The sequence below is a fragment of the Corvus hawaiiensis genome, chromosome 9 (assembly GCF_020740725.1).
Source record: "Corvus hawaiiensis isolate bCorHaw1 chromosome 9, bCorHaw1.pri.cur, whole genome shotgun sequence".
Classification (NCBI taxonomy): domain Eukaryota; kingdom Metazoa; phylum Chordata; class Aves; order Passeriformes; family Corvidae; genus Corvus; species Corvus hawaiiensis.
The window spans coordinates 25,192,212-25,215,902 of NC_063221.1; the positions used below are offsets into that span (position 1 = coordinate 25,192,212).

Genomic DNA, 23,691 nt, shown 5'->3' on the forward strand with positions numbered 1-23,691 from the left:
CAATAGCAGTGTGATTGCTTATTGATTGTAGCTTGAGTTAGTACTTTGATTTGAATTTGCAGGTTGGAATTCATCATGACTCCCATGACACTGGAGGTCAAAAAGGTCCATTTACGATTGATTTGGAAGTTTAAGTTGTAATCTCCATTTCATAAAATGCCCCCACTGCATCCATTACTGGATGATCCATAATCCACCAGTTGTCAGGGAGCAGCACAACCGAGCATGCAAACTGCACAGGGTGGATTTTGGACTTAAACCCAAGACATTCTGCTGAGGAGCGAGGAGAAAAAAAGGCAAAATCCCCTGAAAAAAAAGATGTGACACTAATACCTGCAGATTCTCTAAATCTTCCATAAAGGGGATTTGGAGGCGCTGAAAATGACCCTCAAATAATTTTTTTATGGAGTAAGAAGCTATGCAGTCCTATAAATATTTAGTTACAGTATCCAAGATCTTGACCTTGGAAGAAAAAGGTTGCGTCTTGCATAATATCAGATAAAAGGAATGACATCTTACTTCAGATTCATGCACAGAAACATAATTTAGAAGGACTGAAAGCTTTTGTCTTTTTCTGTCTAAGCAATACCAAGATAGATTTTAGCTGAGATGCTTCAAATGTGCTGAGTCAATCACAAACTGAGAAGATCAGAGCCCACCCCGAAGAGGGCACTGGTCAACATCAAATCCCATGGACAATCCCTGCACATTACACTTCAGCCCGAGTTTTGGGAGAAGTCACTTCATTTCTTCCCTCATCCTTTATTACTGTCACCACAGCTTCTGGGTGGGATAGTTGTTCTGCAGCTAGAAGTCATCTCAACTAATGTGCAATGAATTAGAGTAAAAAGAAAAGGCAGTCTTCAATTAAAGACATAGGAATTGCTTCATGGGAGCAGATAATCCATCTAACCAGTATTAGGATTCTGACACTGAGAAGCAGGGCTTGTTCCAGAGCAACAAACTGCTGTGAAGTGAGAACTCTGAAATCAATGCTTGCTGGACAAAGTTCCCTGAATTCCCACAGGGAGTGGTTGGTTTATGTCTTGAACTGATAGAAGACACCCAGCTTTAGAGTTTCTGCTATATTGCATCAAAACTGCTGCAGTCACTTAACACAAAGAGCTGCTCTGTGATAAATTAATGCTGCTGTTTGCAATCTGCCTGGCAGGAATGGTACTGGATTAGGCACTGTGTGGCCAAGCTCCTGTAATGTAACATCAGTATGAACACAAAGCATCATTACAGCAAAATGACACAAAGAGGTACTACACGCTCTGAGAAATCCAACACCAATGCAGCCATGCCTCAATTTCTGATCCAGATCTCATTTATCCCGCTGACTGATGCTGTGGTGCACAGATCTGGCAACACTGACAGTGGGATCACAACTTGGGTTTTTCCCCTATACCAGATTTCCCTAAGGTACAGGTAGGTGTTTGTCCTCATCTTTGGTACTGATTGTCATGTTACAGAACTACAAAACTTTACCCTAAATTAAATTTTAAACTACAAGGAAGGTCTGATTTTCAATTGCAATTTAAAAAAAAATCACCAAAAAGACTTCAAGTTTTTGTGTATCCTGCTGCTGATGCATTCTATGGGCTTGATCCTCCAGTGAGATTAGAGTTTCCCTTGCACAAACTGTCTGCTTCTCAGGGATGTTCTGTGCACACAGGCTGGCCAGGGAACCTGTAAAAGCCTCACAAGCCCACCCATTAGCCAACTACATCTAAGGGATTGCTAAAGCAGCCTTAAATTAGCATTTTATGTTTCTGTATGTTTCTGTGTTCTAGTCAACTTCCGTAAGTGTTTCGTGTTTTGGGGAATGGGTTTTTTTGTTGCTGGTGGTGGTTGGTTGTTTTTGTTTATTTTCTTCGCTCCCTTGTTCAAAGACCTGAGAATTGTTGATCACTTCTCCTTAGTTAATGAGGTTTTTTTCTGTTTTCAAGTCATTACATTTGTATAAAAGCATTCTTGTCAAGATAAATACTGTTAGGCGGGGTTGTTTGTTTTCAAAAACTCCTTAAGTGCTTTACAAGAGAAGAACAGTGTGTTTCCACTAACATGTACAAAGCATTTGCTAATAGCAAATGAATCACAGTTTATCCATACAAAACATTTTCTTAATGTACTTTTAGCTGACTGCCAAGGTGGTTTAGAGATATTTAAAGAGAATGATCCCTTTTACGAAATGCTAAAGTTCCTTGTAAAACCTCTGGTCCCAGTTTGTAACTACGCTGTTCTGTATTGAATGGGAAGAACCTTTTCCAGAAGCTGGTCCACCTCATTCCAGTGCAGGTCTCTCTCTTGGTCGGGGTGTTTCACTTCCTAGGGGTTACAGCAGGGCCCTGGACAGCCAGGTTGGATTATAACCTAATCTTAGAGGTGGCCCTGGTGTCAGGAGATGACTTCTGCAAACTCCCTCTGAGCACGTTTGCACGTGCATGTAGGATCTCACTGACCCTTGGACATTCCCTAAAGATGAAGCAGAGTCCCCTGAACTCAACCAGAAACCTTCCTTGGGGAGGATTTGTGCATTCCTGAACTGAACACAGAGAATAATAAAAGTGAATCACAGATCTGTGGGATAATAATCTAAATTATTATCATGTCTTCTCTTGCCAGCCCAGGATATTCTGTATTTCAGCCTTTTGTGTCTGATAAAAATATCTTTAATAAAACATTCCACATGATCTGTGGTTAACAGGCAACCACTGGCTCTGCTGTTCATACCTCTCTTTTCTGCTTCTGTGTATGGGATTGTTTTAAAAACTTGGAAGACTCCAGGTACATTTCAGCCAAATGACCTGCGGTATCATATTCATGAGCTTGTTCTTTTGATCAGATAATAGGGCAGTTTTTCAAATCAGTGCATTACTCATACATTGTCTTACCATCATTAGGATGTGTAAAACTTTCCCCAAAAATGGGGCCTCAGGCACAAGCTTTGTGCACAGATTCTACTGAATGCAATTACATGGTCCAAGTCCTCTAAGCTGGGGGGTGTGCTGAAGCACCTTGATGATTTGGGAGCATTTTAAAGCTGAAAAATAAAACAAACACACATGCAACCCATTGAGGGAATTTCTGCTCTGGTTTGTCTTGCAAGGACTTTCAAGGGAGCTCACAAACTGATTTTTAGCATGACTCGGTTCATCCATGTAAGCAGGGTTCATCTGACCACATGGGACACCACAGCAGAAGGACACAGGTTAGGACCAGCAGAGTCTTTCTGGCCCATCTGCCCCAGACACAGGAACAAGATCTAAACCCCTCCTGACATTTATGTCTAATCCAGTCTCAAAAAAACAGTGATAATGACAGCAATTCCAGAGTCTGTCCAGACATCATTCCAGCATTTCACCATTTCTGACACCCAGAATTACTGCCTAACGCTTCACCAAATCTCCCTTGCTACAGTCTAAGGTCACGACTTGCCCTATCCCCATGGATGGGTTTATTCCTTTCCTCTTCTCAGCAGCCTTTCACATATTTTGAAGATTTAACCATTTTTCACCTCAGCTTTCTCTTTTTTAAACAAACAATTCCCTGCACCTTTCTTTACAAGTCCTCAAGTGCTTTCCCTCCATCATTTCCTCTGCTCTTCCCTGGCTCTGGTCCATGTCTTCTCTGGAATGAGATGCCCCAAACTGGAAACAGTAGGCCTAGGTGAGATCCCACCAGCCCTGTGCTTGGTGCAGGAGGTACCACTGCCTCTGTATCTGCAAAGTACATGAAAAACAGGCAATCTCCAAGAGGACAGACAGTACTGGCACTACTTTTTGCCCCCTAAGTCCAAACCACCGTTATGGTCCCAGGAGCTGTTCTGAAGCTCATGGAAAACTGGTGGTTCTCTGAGGGGGTGAGGACGAACCCAATTATGCTGACATTTCTATCCATTTTTATCTGCTGCCAGGCCTTGGTCCCAACGTGGTTCTGTTCAGGGTGGAGGAAGTAACCTTTTCAAGTATAACTTACAAAGTGTTTGGGGATTTTTCTGGATCAAAGGAGCTATGTAAACACAAGACAACTATTTTTAATAAATGTAAGCAAATGTTGACTCAGACGGCCCTTCTTACAATAGAAGCTGATGAAAGAAGCTAGATTGAAACCTGAAAAATGCATGTTTCAATTGAAAACCTAAAAAGCTAGTAAAGTGAAAGAAAATTTTTGAGTAAATACAATAATGACTGTTTTGCATTTGTGATTTGATGTTAACCTTATGATGGCTAGGGGTTTTCTTAAGTGATATTAAGCATATGCTTCCTGTTTCTTTTCAAACAAAATTTGCCCTGCTTTTTTTCCCCCTTTTTTTTTAATGAACAGATGTGAAAGGACTGATCATATTATTTTTTCTGGTGATCAGAAATAATGTTCTGCAAGTGAAGACAATTATTCTTGGAACTAACCAGGCCTATTTATGTCACCAAAATTTATTCATCAAGATTTGAAAAATACATCAGCTTAAAGTTCAGGGACCAATCCGTTGCAGTCTGTAAATGAGCTGGCTGGCAAGAAGTCTGACCACACATTTGAAAGAAAAGGAAAGAAAAAGTGCTCAACCAAAAGCTAAAAGGAGTATATTGGGGGGTAAATATCCACTAGAACTATGTCACAAAGATTTAACTTTGAAGACCACTAGAGTAACCTCTTAAAGGGAACAGGAAGTCCCCAATCTCCCTAAATTTTCATATCATTATTTAATGTGTTTCTGGAAGGAATTCTTTAGATCAACATAGGTTCTATTCCCCCCATCTATCTCTTCATCATTACCTTCCTTTCAGACAAGGTTCTTGCAGCCTGTGGGGTAAATCTTGCAGGATGCTGAGTCCTGTGGTCCCAGATGAGCAGGACTGAGAGCACACAAGTGCTTCCAGCACTAGTATTCACATACCTACAAGTCAGCACATCCTAAAGCCCTTTGTGGGACCAAGGCCAAGAGGCTCATGCTTTCACAAGGTTCAGTTCATTAAAAAAAAAAAAAAAAATCCAACCTGGATCTGATTAGGGAATCCAGTTTTTGGTCCAGAAGAGGCCACTGCTTATTTGCAGTAGTGTAGTAAAGTGCCTTAGCATGTCTGAGTGAGTAAGCACTATCACATGCTGGTTTGGGGCCAGCAGAGAAGATACGGCATGAGACAAAGAAGAGCCTTGTCCCTGCTATTTTTTGGTTACCCAGGGTTACTGGGAGCCTGGATCTCTGGCCATGTCCCACTGTGCAAGCACCCTCCCTGTGAGCAGCACAGCCTCAGCCACGCGATGGACAGAGTGGTCAGCAGCAGCACTGGGAGCATTTCCACAGCCCTTCACTGTCCATCTGAACTCTGCTTCTGATGAGCCTCAAATCGGAGCCATCTCTCCATCTGAGAGCAATGTCAAGGTCTGATCCTGCCTTGTTTCAGTGCTCCAGCTCCTCTGGAGACTGACACTGAGCAATTCCCCTCCTTGAAGTGGGCACCTGTGAGCCTCCCCCCTGTGCAGAGGCAAAGGGCAGTGTAAATACCCTGGCAGAGATCTAATCCCCCACCCCTGCTCTTTGTTAGGACATCTGCCATGGCTCATCTCTAGGAGAAAGAATAGGATACTAAGGGAAAAGATGGAAAGGGAAGCACAATTTTCACCAGGGACTGGCTCTGAAAGCTGTGAACAGCATGCCATGACCACGAGCCACACTGTCACCAGGTACTGAAGAGCAGCTGGGGAGCAGGACACCGCACACAAGGATGGGATGCTTAAATGTGCCATTAAAGAGAATCACAGGCAGTCCTTCAGCTGACCTGGCCTTCACTAGGATTTAAAAGGTGGCCTTAATTGTGGCTATGTCAAATGCAGGCCTGCAGCCAGAGCTATTCAGCTGTCTTCCTGCTACAGTTTATAGGGAACAAGACATCTAAAGAGGACAACCCTTTCCCTCCAAAGGCATGTCTCCAGGGTAGGTGAGATGAGCTGCTTACAAAGCTCTCTATCTCTGGAATTCACGTCCCCTGTATCCCAACCAAGCTCTGGCCGCACTGGGGGCTCTGACTGGTAGGGATGGGTTCCTAAATTGGGTTAGGACAGCAGGGTGGTGAAAAGAAAAACTGCTGATTCTTCAGTGCAAAAAGCAGCAGCTGGTGGGACATAGCTCCCCTCTGCAGTCCTGCAGCAGCTCCCCAACACCAGGCACAGCAGGGCTGCAGCTGCTGCCCCTTCCGTGGGGTCTTGGCTCCGGAGTTTGACATCAATGAGGAGAAGGTGGCTCTCTTGGATCAGCGGCTTTGGGAGGGCCATGACGGTGTAAGCAGGAGGAGGCTCAATGCTGAAAATGCAGCTCAGATTCCTCTGGTGCAGTTTTGGGCCCCTCTCAGGATGGGCTGTGGGCTGGAAGCCAGGAGATTTAGTTTTTATCCCCGACACCCACTGAGGAACCATCAAAAGCTCGTTGAATTACTTTACTGCTACAGGTCCCCTGACTCAGGACCTTGGAGCGTTAGTGTGACACCAGCAGCATTAACACAACCTGAAGTGTTTTGCAGGCCCTCGTTTTGATTTGCAGGTCCCCATGGCTCAGGCCACCTGCAAAACATCTCTGTGAAGACAAATTCAGCCCTGGAGAGACACTGCAAGGCTGAGCAGGGGCATCCTAAAGCCACATGTGGCTCACGTTGTTAAGGCAAAGTGGATCATCTGCTGTGGGGCCAGAGGAGCAGACAGGGATGGGACAGGAATGGATGGGGCAGTGTGGACTGTCTGAGACAAGGAAAGGGGAGTTTGCTGTGACAGCAATGCAGCCTGAGGGCTGGGGAACACAGTGAGGCAAAGGTGGACAGCAGGATGCATCCAGCAGGTAGGGAAGGAGTAGGTGAGGAACAACTCCAGCACAGCCCAAGGGCCCTTTTCTGAGGTGAAATTCCCGTTTGTGGGAAGGATTCCTGCACCTCATGGTCAGATTTAGCTTTTCCTATCCCCAGAGGAGACTGTGTATGGCCCTTTTCAACATCCTGCCCCGAAGTCCCTTAGGAAAACCCTGTGAGTACAAACCCTGCACCCACACCTGTGGCAGAATCAGGCCTGCTGCTCCTTCCCAGACAACTGCAGAATGGTGTAAGAACACAGAATGTTGTAAAAACCAATAACCTTTGAAGCACACCCTCTGAGTAATTACCCCATTCCCATCTAATGACTAAAAGATGTTATATTCCTCTCTGATTTGGCAACAACAAAGATTTTGACCTTATTAAAACCAGCTGATCAGGAAACTACATGTCATCCTTCAAAAAAAAAAAAGGAAAAAAAAGGAAAAAAAAAAGAACCAAAAAAGAGCTAAAAAAAAGAAATTAAATTCTTTAGAATCCCTGTGAACAGTAATTCAAGATACTGTAGCTGAAGACTCATGATTTGTAGTAGTGTCTGGGTGGTCCCAAGACAGGAGATGACAACATTAGCTCTTTCCTTTGCCCTTCTAAGAAATGCTTTGATGATTCTCTAATATCCTAAGAATATCCCCTGTGATTCTGCAGTGGGACGAGGCAATCACAGAGCCAGGATAATGCATCCCAGTTTTACCCTGGGCCTTGCTAAGAGGGGATAGCTCAGAGCCCTTTGTTCCACCAGTCCTGCACTGACATCTGAGCCAGGATGTGCTCATGATAGTCTAAATAGTGATGTGGGCTCCAAACCATCCCCAACCTCGCCCCCACCCACTGCACACATCTGGCTGTGTACCTGATTTGTGTGTGCAATTAAGGCACTCATCATCACGGCTCAAATAACCACGGAGTTGTTCCACTGCTCCTTGGACAGATAATGACTGCAGTTATTGCAGCCAAAGTAAGCAAAAACATCAAGAGCACAAACACAGATGGGCTTAGTACTGGAAAAATCCTGCCAGCGAAGATTTTTGGGCAACCTGCTGATACACAACACGTGAGGAGTTAATTTGAGGGAGCTGCAATCAGGTGGTTTTGAACCAAATCCCAAGCATGAACAGAATATCTGTTTGTTGCCTGTATTTTGCAAACTGCCTGCGCTCACCAATACAGCCCCACATGCAAAAGAATTTATATTTTTGGGGTGGTCAAAATCATAATCCATATTTTACATCTTGGGCTCAACCTTTCAATTAATTAGAACCAGAGTGAGTCACTCTGCCCTTTCCTCTGTGTACTCAAGTGTTTGTTTGGCATTGTGTGGGCCCTATGGCTCAAATATTTTTTGCAGATGCACAGAATTAACCATGCATGTTTAGATGTGCTTGGGGAACACATACATTCATAGAGATGTATATACTTGACCCTGTCACTTTTTTGTTAAACACTGTAAAAGATATCGACTTTCCCCTCCAGATTTTAAAATGATTTAGAATAGGTGGTAGTGGGGAAATACCTAACACATCCTGTCAAATTAAGTATTTTTTCGGAGACTGTTCGCTAAGATAAAATTATTTCAGCTATAGAGAAGTCTGTGCAATGTATTAAGGAACAGAATGAACAACCAAAATATAAACTAGCTTAAATGGATGTCCAATATACTGCATTTTCCCACTTGATTTTAATTTTCTTTTTCCTTCTCCCTGTTCTTTTTCCATCTCCACATAACAGTTTTTCTCTTTGCTTAGTCTGTATCACATTTTTCTCTCTAATTCACTGGGATCACTTTCTTGCTCACTGCTTGTATTTTTCCAGTGTCTCTCTTAGTAAGAATAATTAAGGTTGGGTCAGATCTTTGAACCAGTTATTTGGAGCAGTATTGAATTCAAGATTGTACCACTGAATAAAAGCACTGGCCTCTTTTTCTTGCCAATAAGACTCACCTACAAAATAAAAAAAAAGGTTCATAGAGCACATCTACCAGGCAGAAATGCCATGGACATTGAAGTGCTGCATTGGCCACAAGGTTTGGGTTCCTCCTGCTGCTGGCAAATACGGTGACAGCAGTCACAGCACAAACTCCTTCTCCTCAAGCACTTCCAAACCCTCTGAAAGCCTGGAGATGCCATCAGCGCCTCATAAAAAGCTGCTTGCTGGCCTGCAGGGCTGGAAGACTGAAAAACCTTTCCCTGCTGGGTGTCACAACCCAGACCCTGAAGTGTCTCTGCAGAACTGAGCTTCGGAGAGCGTGGTCTGCAGCACGTCTCTCCATGGTACTGCCACATGAGGCACTCCTGGCACCCAGCAGCTCCCAGCCACTAAGCCTGGCTCCCTGAGCCTGGGCTCGGGCCCCAGGTATAAAGCTCACTTTGTTCAGTCAAGCTATTCAGGAATTGTGAAGAGGTGATGTGAGCGAAATCTGAATTTGGCCTGGCATTTTCATAATTGCAGGAACCCGGCTTTTACAGCATTAAAACCATATGAATTCAAATAAATCCTACTTCTCCTTCATCCCAGTGAGTAACTGGACCTAGACCAAAGCTGCCCTTTGGGATCCTGCTGGGTTTCCAGCCTGCAGCGCACCCCACGTTCCTGGGAGTGTAAGGGAATCCAATTTCCTCCTGATTCACTCCACAATGAATCTGTCTTATTAGATACCACAATATAACTGTGGTTGAACCCCTCCTATAAACCAACTGCCCACCACAACAGTAATGTGGCTTTACTCCCTGTCATGCTCTTCCTCGCTTCATTTTCCAGGGCACGAAACTCACTAGTCAGAAGGGGAATAGCAGAACCAGAAATAAATCCCATATCCCTCACCCTTTTCTTCTGGGCTAGCACTGACAGTGTGTGTTTGCACTCCCACTGAATTTTAAAGACATTTCACTTTCTTTACAGTAGCTCACTGGAAGATGAATTTTTTTATGTTTTATGGATTTTATATAACTCTGACAGAGGAACAGCAGATTTGCAATTTTTGGGGCTTAGATACTGCTAGATGTGTAGGTCACTCAAATAAAAAATTCCAGCTTGGGGTCGTGGTGTTTGAACAGGTTTATTCTGGCATTTTTTTCCCTTGCCAAAGGAAAAACCTCTGTATCCAGAACTGCAATACAGGGAGCACAGGTGCTTTACTACCCATTCTTGTGTTTGAGGAATCCAACTCAGCCTGGGCATGAGCCCATTCAGCCCTTTTTAGTGTCTGCAACTGCAGTCAGCCTTGTGAGTTAACACAAACCACACTCCTCACCCACCCCAAACTGCAAGGTAAATGTGCTACTGGGTATTGAATTTTCTCTGCCTGTTAAACCAGACAATTTATTTTTCAGCCGAGTGAACATAAAGAGTTTTGTAGAGCTCTGTTAAAATGCAGTTGAGGTTTAGAGGAATTACCTGAGGGTACTCAGTGCATTTTCCCATCTTATCTGTTTGATAAGAGCCAGATAATTTTAGGGTTTTTTGTGTGTGTGTGTGCAATAGATAATATGCCATGAGGAGTCATTGTTACAGACTCTGAGAAGCCAATGCTCAGAACATCTGGCTAGTGAAAGCCCTGGACATGGAAAATACAAATGTCAAGGCTCATATTTATAAATTGGAAGGGCCCATGACGACATCTGCTAACAAGCTTTCTTCCAGAGCCCCTCTGCTGTACATGGTTATTCACAAGCAACAACAAAAACGTGCATGGATCACATGTGTGGCCTGCCCTTCCTTTCAGGAACACGCTCCAGTAACACACAAATGCTCTGTTCTCACAACACAGAAATACAAGTGTTTGCATACCTCACAGCAAAGCTCTTGCATACCAAACCACAGTGGGACATACACTGCTGGAACAGACTAAAAATAGCTGGGGAAAAGCCTTGCACTAACACAGAAGACAGTCAAACTCACTTGGTGTTAACTCTCTCAGTGAAATAAGCGCCCTCCTTTTCTGCCTTGCTCCACAGGAGACACTTTGTGCTATAAATCTAATCCTGAGGCCTTGTTTTTATGACTGAGTAGTTGTGGCTGGGAATCTCAAGACTTTAAACAAAGTCTAACCTATTTGACCACGGCAGCTCAATACTAACATTAAAACAAGCTACAGGTAAAATAAACGTGCTCCTATGCTCATAACCACAGGCACCTTTTCTTCAGCTTAACGCATTTCTGACGCCTGAGAAATACAAAACTGATCCAGTGTATGAGCATAAAGGTTTTGCTAATGACTTCTTATTGTAGGTGTCTAGACCACAGTTCACCCCAACACTCTTGGCACTGGCCACCACCACAGAGGCTGCCCACAAGGCTGCCAAGTTGTCAAGAGAAGGAAAAGCATCAGCAGAAAGAGCCTGGACTGCTTTATGGTATCCATGAATTTAGCAAAGAATACATGGATTCCACGCTGTCTGTTCAGTCTGCAGCACAGCTGGACACACACACACCTGTGTGAAAAAGCCAGGAAAAGCAAGGATGATGAAATAACAAGGAGAAGATGCACCTCCTGGTTAAAAAATGAAGGGGAAGGATGCCTAGCTCTGCCTCCCACTTACTGCAGTCTGCATTAATGCCAGGAGACAAGGATATATGAGATACAAGTGAGACATGTCTCCATCTCAAAGAAGTTCTGCTGAAGGCTGCAGGCTCCAAATACCCCACTTTAGCTGGCATGGACAGACTGCAAAGCTAAGTGCAGTGTTTGTGTGATCACAGCCACCTGCAAAGTGAGCTCAGAGAGGTGGAGGTGAGTGCAGCAGATGGAGGTGCAGGAGGGGTCCCTTCCTTTCTCCAGGGCCCATACAAGCATGTGCGGCCAGAGTTAAAAAAGGCAGGTAGCAAGAACACTGGAGGAAGAGAATATTTAAGCAGGAAATAAAGATGGAACTGAAAAGTTAATGAGCTGTAGGAGTCCTGGCAGTGGATGAGGAAATGAGGCTGCACTGGCTGAGAAACAGCGCAACAAGTGGGGATCACAGAGGAAGAGATCATCAAAACTCAGCTGCTGCTGCTTCTTGAAACTGAACCCTAAGCAAACATTTTGTTTGTGCTGCATCAGACAGATCTTAGGCAGCTTCACAAAGCTAGCAATGGTAGGGCTGTGTCCAGCCCCAGCCAGAAATACATCAAGCTGGGACAGATATAAGAAGGTATTATAGACTATCTTTACTCCACACATCTCAAATGAGAAGTAGAAAACAAGAAGGGAAAAGAAAGCTCTTCATAGGCTCCATAAAACATCTTGCATTGTATTTTCAATCTTAATCAGCACTGAGGAGGAAAGAGCAGAAAGTGCTCTTGGATATCCAGTGCTGAAAAATACCTCATTGTTCAAAAATCCTAACTTGTGTGCTCCAATTTTGTTACTCGTTTGCCTTCAGAAATATGGATTTAATATTCATGATGGATTTAAATTTCACTAAAATAGAATACCTAACGCATTACCAACAGAGAATTTAGTTTAATGAAGCAAAACTGAAATCTATACACAAATTACGTTTCCAAAAGACTTCTGTGTTCTTTAATGATTTTACTTTCAGCTATTTATAGCTTTCATTAAAATAGCGTTTGCATACTGCTTTATATGAATTGGTCATACTGGTGCTGAGACACTTAAGCAACAGTGAAAGTAAATATTCAAGGCTTTTGCTTGTTTTTCTCTAAGTTTATCTGTGTTTGTTTCATCCCGCAGGGGCAGCGCATTATTAAGAACAACAGAACAAAGTAAAACACGTGGTCTTCTCGTGTTTAGCAGGTAAAAGTGAGGCTGCACATCTTTTCAGCCCCATCTGGAGGATAACAAATTGACTCTTTGACTTTACAAGGGGAAAGAAGTTATCAGTCACGGCCAGCTGACAGGGAAGGTCTATTAGCACGGAGATGCTACAGGTTTGGACACGAATGTCAGGACTTCCCGTCGTTACTGAGATGCATTAGAGAGCTGTGTGCTGAGCCCAGGTTCCACAGCTTTAATTAATATATTCTGTGCACTCTGACCAATTTGATAATCCAAGAAGCCTCAATAAAAACCATCTAGGGAGGGAGGATATGTCATCACCGTATCATATGTTCCTGTCAGGAGATTTACCTCTTGTTTTTATTGCGCTGAGTTACACCGTGCTCCTATTTTACTTTCACTGGAGGGCTCGTGTAGCTGGGGCTATGCAAAGGGCATGAGGACAGAACTGCCAGTGCCAGTGCTTGTTTAAAGGAAGCATTGAGCCATCTGCTCACCTTAAAGTAGGACCAAATGGAAACAGGAAATAACTGAGGAGGGGAACATGCAGTATTCCCTACACTTACTTGGCTCTCTGCTCAGGAGTAGCTGAGGACATCTTCACAGAAACAAGCTTGTATGTCTGAGAGAGGCAGGCAGTGCTGAGAGAAAGAAGGACCAACTGATGCACTGCTAAACTGCCCAAAATGTCTTCTTCTGGACACTGTATATCCACCAGGGTTCAAAAAAATTGTGCAAACTAAGAGCAGAATGTAGGCCAGTTGAAGATATGAAGGTTCTCCTTCCACCAAGGAACCAGGAGGGAGCATTTGTCCAGGAGGTGTTTTGGGACACTCTGAGTCACAGAAAGGTCTTGCACCCAAGCTGACATACCTTGAGGTTTTTCTGATGACTGTAAATATTCATATGCCATGCCTTGGAGCCTGGGGGCACTCACTGATAGGGACTGTGATCAGGAAAGATTCCTGAGAAGGAAATCCTGCCGGGAGAACAGTGAAGGAAATGGCAGACAGAAGTGCTGGAGGGAAGCCAAGGGGCCACACAACCCAGTGAAGCCTCAGTCAGCACTGAGGTGTGACAAGGGAGGGAAGGTGGGACTCCCAACACCCCTACGCTCCTGCTGCTGGAGCAATCCCACAGGTTCACTACAACACAGAGAGGTCCTGAAGCTGTGCCCTCATCCCTGGTTGAACACAGGGCAAATAAGAGCAAAGGTGACTCTGCTCCCTTGGCTGCACAAGCTGGGGGAGGCAGTGATCCACCTCCCCATGAGCATCAGGAGGCATTCCCTGAGCAGTGTCCTGAGCAGGGAGGCAGACAGGGTAATTTAAACAAACAAGGCCCCAGTGATGGAAATTTCAAGCTCAAAGCTACCATATGGAGGGAAATCATCTGACCACAATTTACCTGTTAGACTTCAAAGGTGTCCAGGTCTCCTCTAAATAAAAGCAGTCTTTTCTTTAATGAAGTTAAGTACTGTATTTCAGCACCATGTGTTGTGAAAAGGAAGCAATTTGGATTAATTTACTGAAATTTACCTTTCAGATGCAGTTAAGTGGAATTAAAAGTTTGTCTGAGTTGACAGAGTTCTGTTTTCCATCACTGCATTGTCTTGAAAGAAAGGATAACAGGCTAAGTGCTTAAATTCCATCCAAACTGATAAGGTTCACTCTGTACAGGCAAACTCAGTGTAGTTTATTACATATTGTCTGCCTTCATCCATCACTGGTATACATTTTCCCCCCCTAAAACAACTGCTTCTTACAAAATAAATTGGTATTTGTGATGTTATTGCATTCATCTGGGGTTGAATAGTCTGCACTGGGCTATCAGAGAGCTGCCATTTCTACTTACAGGGAGAATTCATTTCATTTCCTGCTAATGGCAGCTTTTGCAGGGCTGAGCTTACATCTGGGACAAGAATCTCTTTTTTTCTCTTCTGAGAACAATTATTTTCCCTTAATTTCTTTCCTGTGGAAGCGTGTGTGCCCTTAGCCTCTTTCCAAACACCATCTTCACCCGGATCTCTTCCTCGGCAGCAGGAATTAGCTTGCCCATTACATCCTTTCTACTTTTTTCTTCCCACCACTGTACATATCTCTTTCACATCCCCTAGCTGCCACTGCTCCTTCCAAACCTCACCCCTCCTGCAACACCCTCCCAGTTAGTAACACCCCTCCCTCCTTTTTCCCAGGAGCTTTCCTCCCTCCTTGCCTTAGGTCCCAGGATAACTCCCCCCAGCAGCTGGGAGAGGTTCTTACTTCTCCTGGGCTGGTTTTGTTGGCAGCCTTGAACCATTTGCCTGCTACAACAAAGGTGTAATCCTGACCTGCCCTTCACTGACCACTCTAGAGACCTCACAGGCATTTCTCTATTCTTTCAATTAACTGAGCATCTCGTCATGAAAAGCCAGTGAATGATCTGTAATTAATTATTTATATTACATGGGGAAGCCTAGCTAACACAGTGTCAACAGGAACAATGCCACTCTGTATGCCAAACTGCAGCCTTGCAGCCCGAGGGTTTTGCCTCCCCTCCCTGCTGCCCCAGCTGGATTTTGGCTATGGGAGATAGCCAGGGTTTGAGTGTTGCCTAAGTTCAAATTTCTCCCAAGGACAGACTTCAGATCTGCACATTTCTGCAAAATCAAGTAGCTGAAGGAAAAAAATCTTGCTACTTGAAATCTCCATTTACTTTTGATTCTTGACAAGCCATTTCAAACAGAAACTGCAGTCAGGCAGGACTTTTTCAGTTTGTTTAGATTTTGGGGGAAGGAGGCAGAAGGGAGAGGAAACCACACATTTCACCAGCATTTTTTATTTTTTAATAGCCTTCAGTGCAGCCGATTACCCAGGAGATCAGCAAATCTTAGTTCTGTCAAAGACAGGGAGGAGAGCAGAAGCTTTCTCATCCTCCACAGCAGTACTAACCCTCCAACACACAAATCTAAACAACCCAGGGGTGCCAACTCAAATGCCTCAGCTGTTAAGACAGAACAAAAAGAAAAGGACAATCTCCAAGGTATAACTGAAAGTAAATGCTAATAATGATGTGTGGCATTAAATGATGACTCATTTTTCACAAGGCCATTTCAGATTGTAGCCATAACCTTGGATCAGACCCGAATGACTGTGAGAGCTGAAGTCTTAGTGGAACCATTAATTATGGATTTCCTGGTTTTTATAGGTTGGAGTCAGACCTTTGATGTTCCTTTAAGATTGTTCTCCTGTGTTCATTTCCTTTGTTTCTGTGTTGGTAGCTTAAGAAAACACCCTTAGATTTCCATGGAAGTGTATGAGATCGCCTAGAAATACGTAGTCCATAAAAGCCCTGCAATTCATGGCTCATAAAGTCCTCTAATCCATGGTCAATAAAGCTTTGGAAAAGAGCTGTATGAACCACAGTCATTTCACAGTTCAATGAGGTTCATACAGGAATCAATAACCTGGTTTAAATTCGCCGGGATTTGTCCTCCACCTGCATATTTCTCTTTGACTTCTCAGGTTGAAAGGCAGCTCCAACAGCTGAATTCTGGACACCTCGCATGGAAACAATGAGCTTTATGCAGCTTTCCCCCAAAAGCCATAACAAAGACCTAAATCCCTCTACTTGTCCCAAAGGTGAACAATTCAAGTTTCAGGTGACAACTGGTGAGTTAGGGAACTGGAAGAAGAACCGTTTGGAAATATGGAGCCATAGCTGAAGTTAATACTAAATGCAGAGACCTCAGTCCATGTAGAACATGGGGGACTCCAGCTGAAGAGCATGCAAATGCACAATGAATTTTTGGGACAGGCCAGAGCGAGAACTTCCTAGTACAACAATTACCCCTCAAAAATGAGTGCAAAGTCTCACTGTTGAAACATTATTGAGGCAGTGCAAAGAATTCCACATGTTTCTCTCCTGCACAGGTAACACTCCATTGCCCGTATGATCAGCCACCCTGCTTGTTTCCTCCCAAAAATGATCACGATACAAAGTCTGGTCACAGACACACATTTCTGCTCTTTTCTTGCCAATCAGAAGGGAACCAGTTAGAGAGAACTCACTGTTTATTGCTTTGTGCAAGGTCCAGCTTGCAATTAATGCTGATGAAACCCAACTGCCAAAAGCACAATATGCAGCAGCTGCTTTATGAAAGTTGAGACCTCATCCAATTTATAGGGAAACCAGAGCTGGTTGCGAGTCTCTGATTTAGTGAACTTGTATTTTTTTGTGTTTTGTATTTTTTGTTTTGCTTTGTTTCCAGGAAAGCACCAGAAGTTACTCCAGAACTGTAGAAGCACTAAAACCATCTGAAAGCACTAAGGCAGGCTTCCCTTCTTCCAGCCTTTCCTCATTTCTAGGCCTGTGATCTCCCACTAATATCTCCCTGGGATCTTTCAGCAAGGCAGGCAACACACAGCATCTGGTTCATCACCAGCGTGGTGGGAGCGGAAACTTGTGTTTCCTCATCCCAATCTCCATCCTTATGAAATGGAAATAGAGGGATAAAAGGCTTTGATTCAGATGAAATCTCACAGGAGCACAGAGCAAATAATTTAACTCTAACCTTTGGAAGTACCTTTTAAATACCTTTCCTAGGAACATTTAATGAAACCAGCAAAAGGCACAAAAATCCATAAGAACCACTTTAAGCTCCTAACTGAACATTTCCATTGCCAATATCCAATATCCTTTCTGATATCTGGATAGATAGGATAGGGGTAGAAGGACTGTGCCCAACTGCCAGGCTCCCACCAAATGTACTTAAGCATCTCACTTGTACAACACATGAGGAACTGGCCCAAGGACCCTTGTGAAATGCTGGGACATCATGGGACACTACAAATCAGCAGCCCCAGGCAGAAGGACTGAAAAGTCCCTTGTATCTGAGGCAATCAGCTATACTGGACCAAATGCCACTTAGCTCATGCTTAAACATCCTCTGTGGAGAGGATCCAACCACTGAACACATTTTGAAAAGAAAACACATGAACCCTTCTTACAAGGCTGGCACTGACCTCAGAAATAGGTGGTTTACATTACATTAAGATTAATATGCAACACCTTAATAGTGCTCCTTACATCATTCACCCTGAGAAAACAATAAACTACAAAAAATGAGGTAACTGCTCCATTAAAAAGAATGAATAAAAATAACAGCAATAATAATAAAAATCTGCAAACACAAATATATGAAGCTTTTTTTCTTAGCAAAGGGAGAAACCTCTGAGAGACTTGCAAAGAATTTAGCTGCTATGAAAATGGGAATACGTAATGCTCAAAGACAATCATTATATGTGTAGGTGAGCAGCCAGTTCCCAACATATTACTTAATTCCTTTTACTTGTTAGAAGATCTATAAACATTGTGGCTGTTCATCTGCCCATGACTTGGCCTGGATAAAGGCACTAAGAGCTTTAGAGCTGGGAGAATAAATTGCCCAGGAATCCTAAAAGCACACATTGAGAAGCCCTGGTCAAACATGAAGGTTCTTATTCAAACACTAAATGGGAGTTCTTAACCTCAGACCAAGATTGGAACACCCATGGAAAAGTGCCTACCTCCATTCTCTTTACATAGATGATTTAGTTAAGTACTTAATTTTCCTTCAGTTTGCTGTTTTCAGTGCAGTCTGAGATGTTAAAACATTTCAGCCCCAGAACACAGTTAAGGAAGGTTGGAAGTCAGATTTGTCAGAATCTTAAAAACTCCCAGGAATATTCTGCATGGTTGGAAAATGGGCAAGCCTTTGGGCTGAAAACTGATGGTATAGATTGGAAAATAATTATTGGAAGAAAAAGAACAGAGTATTTTCTATTTTTGTTCCTTTCCTGTTTTTTTACTGTGACAAGTCTTTGTTTCTGTGTATTTTAAATATTTTAAGCATCAGCTTATTTTTTCCTCTTTACTTTTAGATCAAACGTGCCTATGAGCTTTCCTCCTAGCTCTTCATTAGGTTACAAAAATAACACCCCACTCTCAGTTAGCCTTTGTCCAACCCTCCTTATGGTCTAGTCAACAAGAGCTGGGATCTGCAAAGAGCATCTAGTTCGGAGCCAGCAGGAAGAGGACGGGGCCACACCAGTCATGACTCACCTGTCTTCTATCCGAACCCAGAGGTCGTTGAACTGCCTCTGGCGATGGTGTTTGTGCTGCTTCTTGTGCCATTTCTTCTGCCTGCCAAACTCCTCCAGCTGGCTGATGCTGTCAGGCAACAAGAGGTGAGGAGACAGGCTGTCTTCTTCATCCATCTGCTGCGGCTTCAGGGAAGGAGATGCCAGTGGGATCTGCTGGACAGAGGGCAGGGCTGTCACTGAGGGTCCCTCCAAGGCTGGGCTTGTCTTTGTCGTCCTTGAACTGCAAAACACAACGTTTAAATATTTGATGAGTAAGGGGGGAATGGTGCCAAAACAAAGGCAAAAGCAGAGGACTGCACTGCTTGGTGGCTGCCCCTGACCGCTGAGGTGCACAAGGCTTCTGCTCTGGGGCAGCAAGTAAAGACAGCAGTGGCATTTCCTGGGAAGCTTTCAAGTAAACACCTAACTGAACACCGGGGAGATGGCAACGGATACACTATTGCTGTTTTCTGGCATTTTAATGACTTCTAGAGGCCTTAGAGTCTGTGGTAGGGGTCAATGTTGCCTCCCCTGCTGGGCTGAAGGTCAAATGACAAAACTGGTAAATGACTCTCTTTGAAGAAAACAGATACCTGAAGAGATGATCTTAGATTAAGGAGATAACACGAGATATCTCATTATCTCTTCCTTCTTCTCTCCCCTCCCCCCCCCACCCAACTTTGGGTATCATCTATAGAAAACAAGTAGTTTTAACTGCAACAAGAATTATGCCTCCTCATCCAGTCAGGACTAGTGACAAAGGAAGCCCAGACTGATGACAGACAGAAGCATGGAAACATGGAAGCTAGGCTGCTGGGATGGGATATGTGAGACCTGAACTCCATCAGGTAATGAAGAAAAAAGGGGTAAATGACCTGCGCAAAGCCTCCTTGAAACAATTCTGCCAGAGCTCTTCACTGCTGTCTGAAATATTACCACCTCTTGTACATGACTGGAATGATGCAGAAAAAGACCTTTCATTCTCCTCTTCTAGAGTTTCACTGATTTTAGAAGAAAAGTCAATATAAACTCTCTCCTTTGGTATGCAGCCATGTGAACTTATTGTGAGCTAAGATAGCTGAGACAAAAATCTAATAAACCAGGACTGACATAAAATTATTTTCCTCCCCTAACTTCAGTAGAAGTTCATATTCAGCCTTAATTGCAAGAACTTTGCTGTCCCTGGGATGGGCCAATGAGTTGTAGATACAGAAAATGGGAGAGAATTAATAGGCAATATGAAGCTGTGGTCTGCAAAACTATTTCTATTACATGGATGCTATGACTTTTATGACAGAAACAATTAAAGCCACGTGAAAAATTTTGCCTCCTGAGTGAAACCAGTAAGACATTTTAATGAAAAAGTAATAAAAAATCCTAAACTTCATTGGTGACAATGTACAAAATGTGCCGCAAGTGAAACCACATGTTTCATTTATGGAACATTTTGTTCTTTTCCAAAAAAGTCACATCTACTACTAATGGAAGCTTTTTTTCTTTTTGACTTTCTTGAAGTCTGTTACAATACCAGCCACGATGGTCACCTCTGTTTCCACTGCATTGTGTTTCATCCAAAAGCCCTTCCAATACCTACTGATAATTAATTATTGCTACTATGAGACTCACTGGCAAATACTACAGTAACTCTGTCACGTGTAGCCAATGTTTGATGAAGTTCTTTCAGAGATCATACAACAGATAAAGAAGGTTTTTCAAAACTAATTCTAAAATTCTTCATGGTTGGTTTTATTAACAAAACACACAAGAAAAACCCATTTTTCCTTTCTTTTCCCAAGCATTCAGACTCTCAGTGAGTCCTTTCCAAACTCATTCATACTCGCTCCATGCTCTATTTAAATCTCACATAGATCTGCTGGTTCTGAATTTTTTTCTTTCAAAAGACTTTCTTTCAATGTTTCATCTTGAGAGTGCATTTTCCCCAGGGCAGCAATTTCCATTTGAGAGTTCTTGGTGCTCTCCAAAGCCTTTAAGAATTCCTCAGCTGTGGCACAGGCTGAAGCAAAGCCATCTCCAGACTCATGTAAATGGAGAGGCACTCACAGGTTTGCACTGGGGAGGTCTCTCAGGCCACAGTGGAGAGTTTTTAATTTTTATCCAACCATGGAGGTGAATCAGCGAAGTATCTACATCCAAAGGCAGCCATTTAGCAGCTTGGAGGACAACACAGTGTGAACTTGGATAGGAGAGTTTAAGCAGGTAGAAGGACCTGGACCAAGCACCTACAGACACCATGCGGGTCCTGAGATGGCAGCAGCCACCAACAGGTGGCAGGAAGCCACTGGAACTGAGCTGTAGCCGAGATGTGTTTCCATTGCCTTCCGTCTCTGTGCCTCATGTTGTGATCAGTGTAATTCCTGAGATGCTGCAGGCAGGAGCAGCGCCCCATGCGCCAGCTCAAGGCTGGGGCTGCCCTTTGATTCCCTGAGAGGTCTTAGGGATATCTGAACATGTACTTTCCACCTTTTAACACCTACTATTTTCTTACACGTGTTTACCTTGCTCTGAGCTCCCCGTAAACTGGAACCAGTAGAGAAGTGTTTTTATGGCTTGAGATTTTACAAACCACTTAAGACGACTGGCAGCGCCCTTCTTATTAAAATTAATGACTTTGGGCATCAAAATCCCAGTGGTGGCTTTGAAAGTTTCTGGCTTAATTGTTTCCACTACCATCACATGAGCCACAGGTTGTAAACTTGATATTTCAGAACATTCTTTGGGAAGAGAATAAATAAACACCGGAGAAACGTTAAAATGCTGTAACATAAAGAGGGTTATAAACTAACCACCACTATGTTAAGAGTCGAGTCAGGGGGAATAGCTCCACTGTGGCAACTGCATATTGCATTTGTTTGATATTTCTTCCATTATTCCTGCATTAATATTTTTAAAATTATTAGTAACTGCTAATAATTGCACCAAGACCTAAGAGGGACTGTTGAAGGCTGTATGCTAATGCATGTTTGCTCCTCTTAAAAACAATAAAGTTAGTTTTAAACTTATTTATTAAATCAGTTATAATAATTATACTATATTATAAAAAAAATAATGAATCCAATAAAGTAAACAATAAATATTACAAAAATACAATTAATTCATTATCAGCCTGGTTCCTTTCAAATATGACCATCATCCTACAGACATTCTACCAGAAGGAAAATCAAAACAGAATATGGATATTTCATCCAAACAGATCATAAGAATATTTAAAGATGTTAATTTAATGTAAGACAGATTTCCTGGGAGATGACCATTTCTCCATGGTCTCCTGGGTACCATGGGGTCACACCACACCGTGGGTTCTGAGTGGCCCCGTGTGTCACAGTGGCCCCTGGCTTCCATGAGCCCTCGCAGTGTCACAGTGGGCTCTTGGCTGCAGGAGCTGGGGCCTGGGGGAGAAGCAGCAGGGACAGCACACACACAGTGCCATGGCCACTTCTGTGGCCACGCCTGACCCTGTCCCTGCCACAGCCGCGAGTCCTTAGGTGTGCAGGTGACAGTCACCGCAGGGTGACAGTCCCCTGGGGGACACCCTGGGGCAGGAGGCTGGCAGGGATCCGCTCCCCACACGCTGCAGCTCCCTGTGCCGGGTCAGACTGAGCCCCTGTGCCAAGCCAGCCCTCTCTGGGAATCAGCCAGGGCCGGCCATGCCACCCCCAGCTCCCTGCAAGGCTCGGCTCTGGCAGATTCCAGGCCCAAAGCCCAGAGGCAGCCCGTGTGCCCCTCATGTTTCTGTCTAAAGCTGACCCAGAAAGGTCCCATTGAGGGGTGCCCCTTTCCTACAGTCACTGCCAGCTGGGAGTTAGGGTTGGTTTTAGGATTAGGGTTTGGATTAGGCTTAGCGTTAGGCCTAGGCTTAGGCTTTGGGTTAGAGTTAGGGTTAAGGTTGGGTTTAGGGTTAGGGTTTGGTGTTAGGGTTAGGATTATGCTTAGGTTTAGGGTTAGGTTAATGTTTTGGGTGAGGGTTAGGGTTCCCAAAGCAAGATCCTGCCATCTGCAGTTTGATTCCTGAACCATCTTTCTCTGCATTACGTGAAGCTTTATTGTCAAATCCACCTCCTCGTTTCAAAGAGCGTTTCCTCACTCTCAGTCTCTGTGCTCTATGGAAGTACAGCTTCACTGTATGAAACCCTGGGTATATAATGGCCTTTTTTTCCCATTCCTTCCCTACTGCTGATAAAGCTTTTCAAGATACACAGTTATTTTTAAAGGCAGAGAAAATGCAGGGCTAATTTTCAGTTTGTGAGGCCACCGTGCCTTTTCTGAATAAAGAGTGCGAAAGTACCACCCAAATATCTTGGTCCACACAAAGATCTCAGAGATTTTCATGAATAACTTGATACAATTCCAGGCTTAGAGGTTCCACCCATTTTTAAATGTATTATTCCCACACAGGGTGGTCTTGGAGAAACGAAAATTATTTCAGGCCCTTAGGTGAGTTTTTCTCATCTGTGACCTTAATTTCCTTCCCTGGGATGTGCAGTTCTGCAAAACAAGTTCTCTGAAACAACGAAGTCCAAATAAGAAAACTTTGGAGTCTCAGCAAATATCCTACGTGTCTTGGTCCTAAGGTACAGAAAAGAGTGAAAACAGGAAAACATTTATTCCCGCTAGTTCTTGAAAACACTTAATCCACAAACAAAGACCTCTGTGGTTTTCTTTCACTTCTGGTGAAATCTGCCATCCTTTTCTAATTCTTTTCAAGAATTAAAAGAACAAAACAAAACATGTAAGTTATTTGGACTGAGCTGGATGCTCCATTAGGCTGTCTCAGCATTTCTCTCTCTGCCTTGTGGTCTGCAGTGTCACTCTGTGCTGGCACTGACCATTGAAAATTGACTCATCGCTGGGATTTGTTAGGGCTATTGAGTAGATCTGGTCAGAAAAATTACATTAACACCATGATGCCCTGCAGTACATTATTTTCATAATTCCCAGGCTTAAAACTGCACAGTCAGGCAGGGCAGAGCCCAGTAATGTCTCTGGCCCTGACCTGCCA

General features: G+C 43.6%; 1 protein-coding gene across 1 annotated transcript in view; it reads right to left on the minus strand.

The window, feature by feature from the left end:
- TRABD2B (TraB domain containing 2B) overlaps nucleotides 1-23,691 on the minus strand; it is a 266,418-nt gene that overhangs the window by 3,398 nt on the left and 239,329 nt on the right. The window contains exon 6 of the mRNA XM_048313104.1: nucleotides 18,655-18,915. Within this exon, the coding sequence (XP_048169061.1) occupies nucleotides 18,655-18,915 (261 nt within the window). The remainder of the gene's footprint in view (nucleotides 1-18,654; nucleotides 18,916-23,691) is intronic.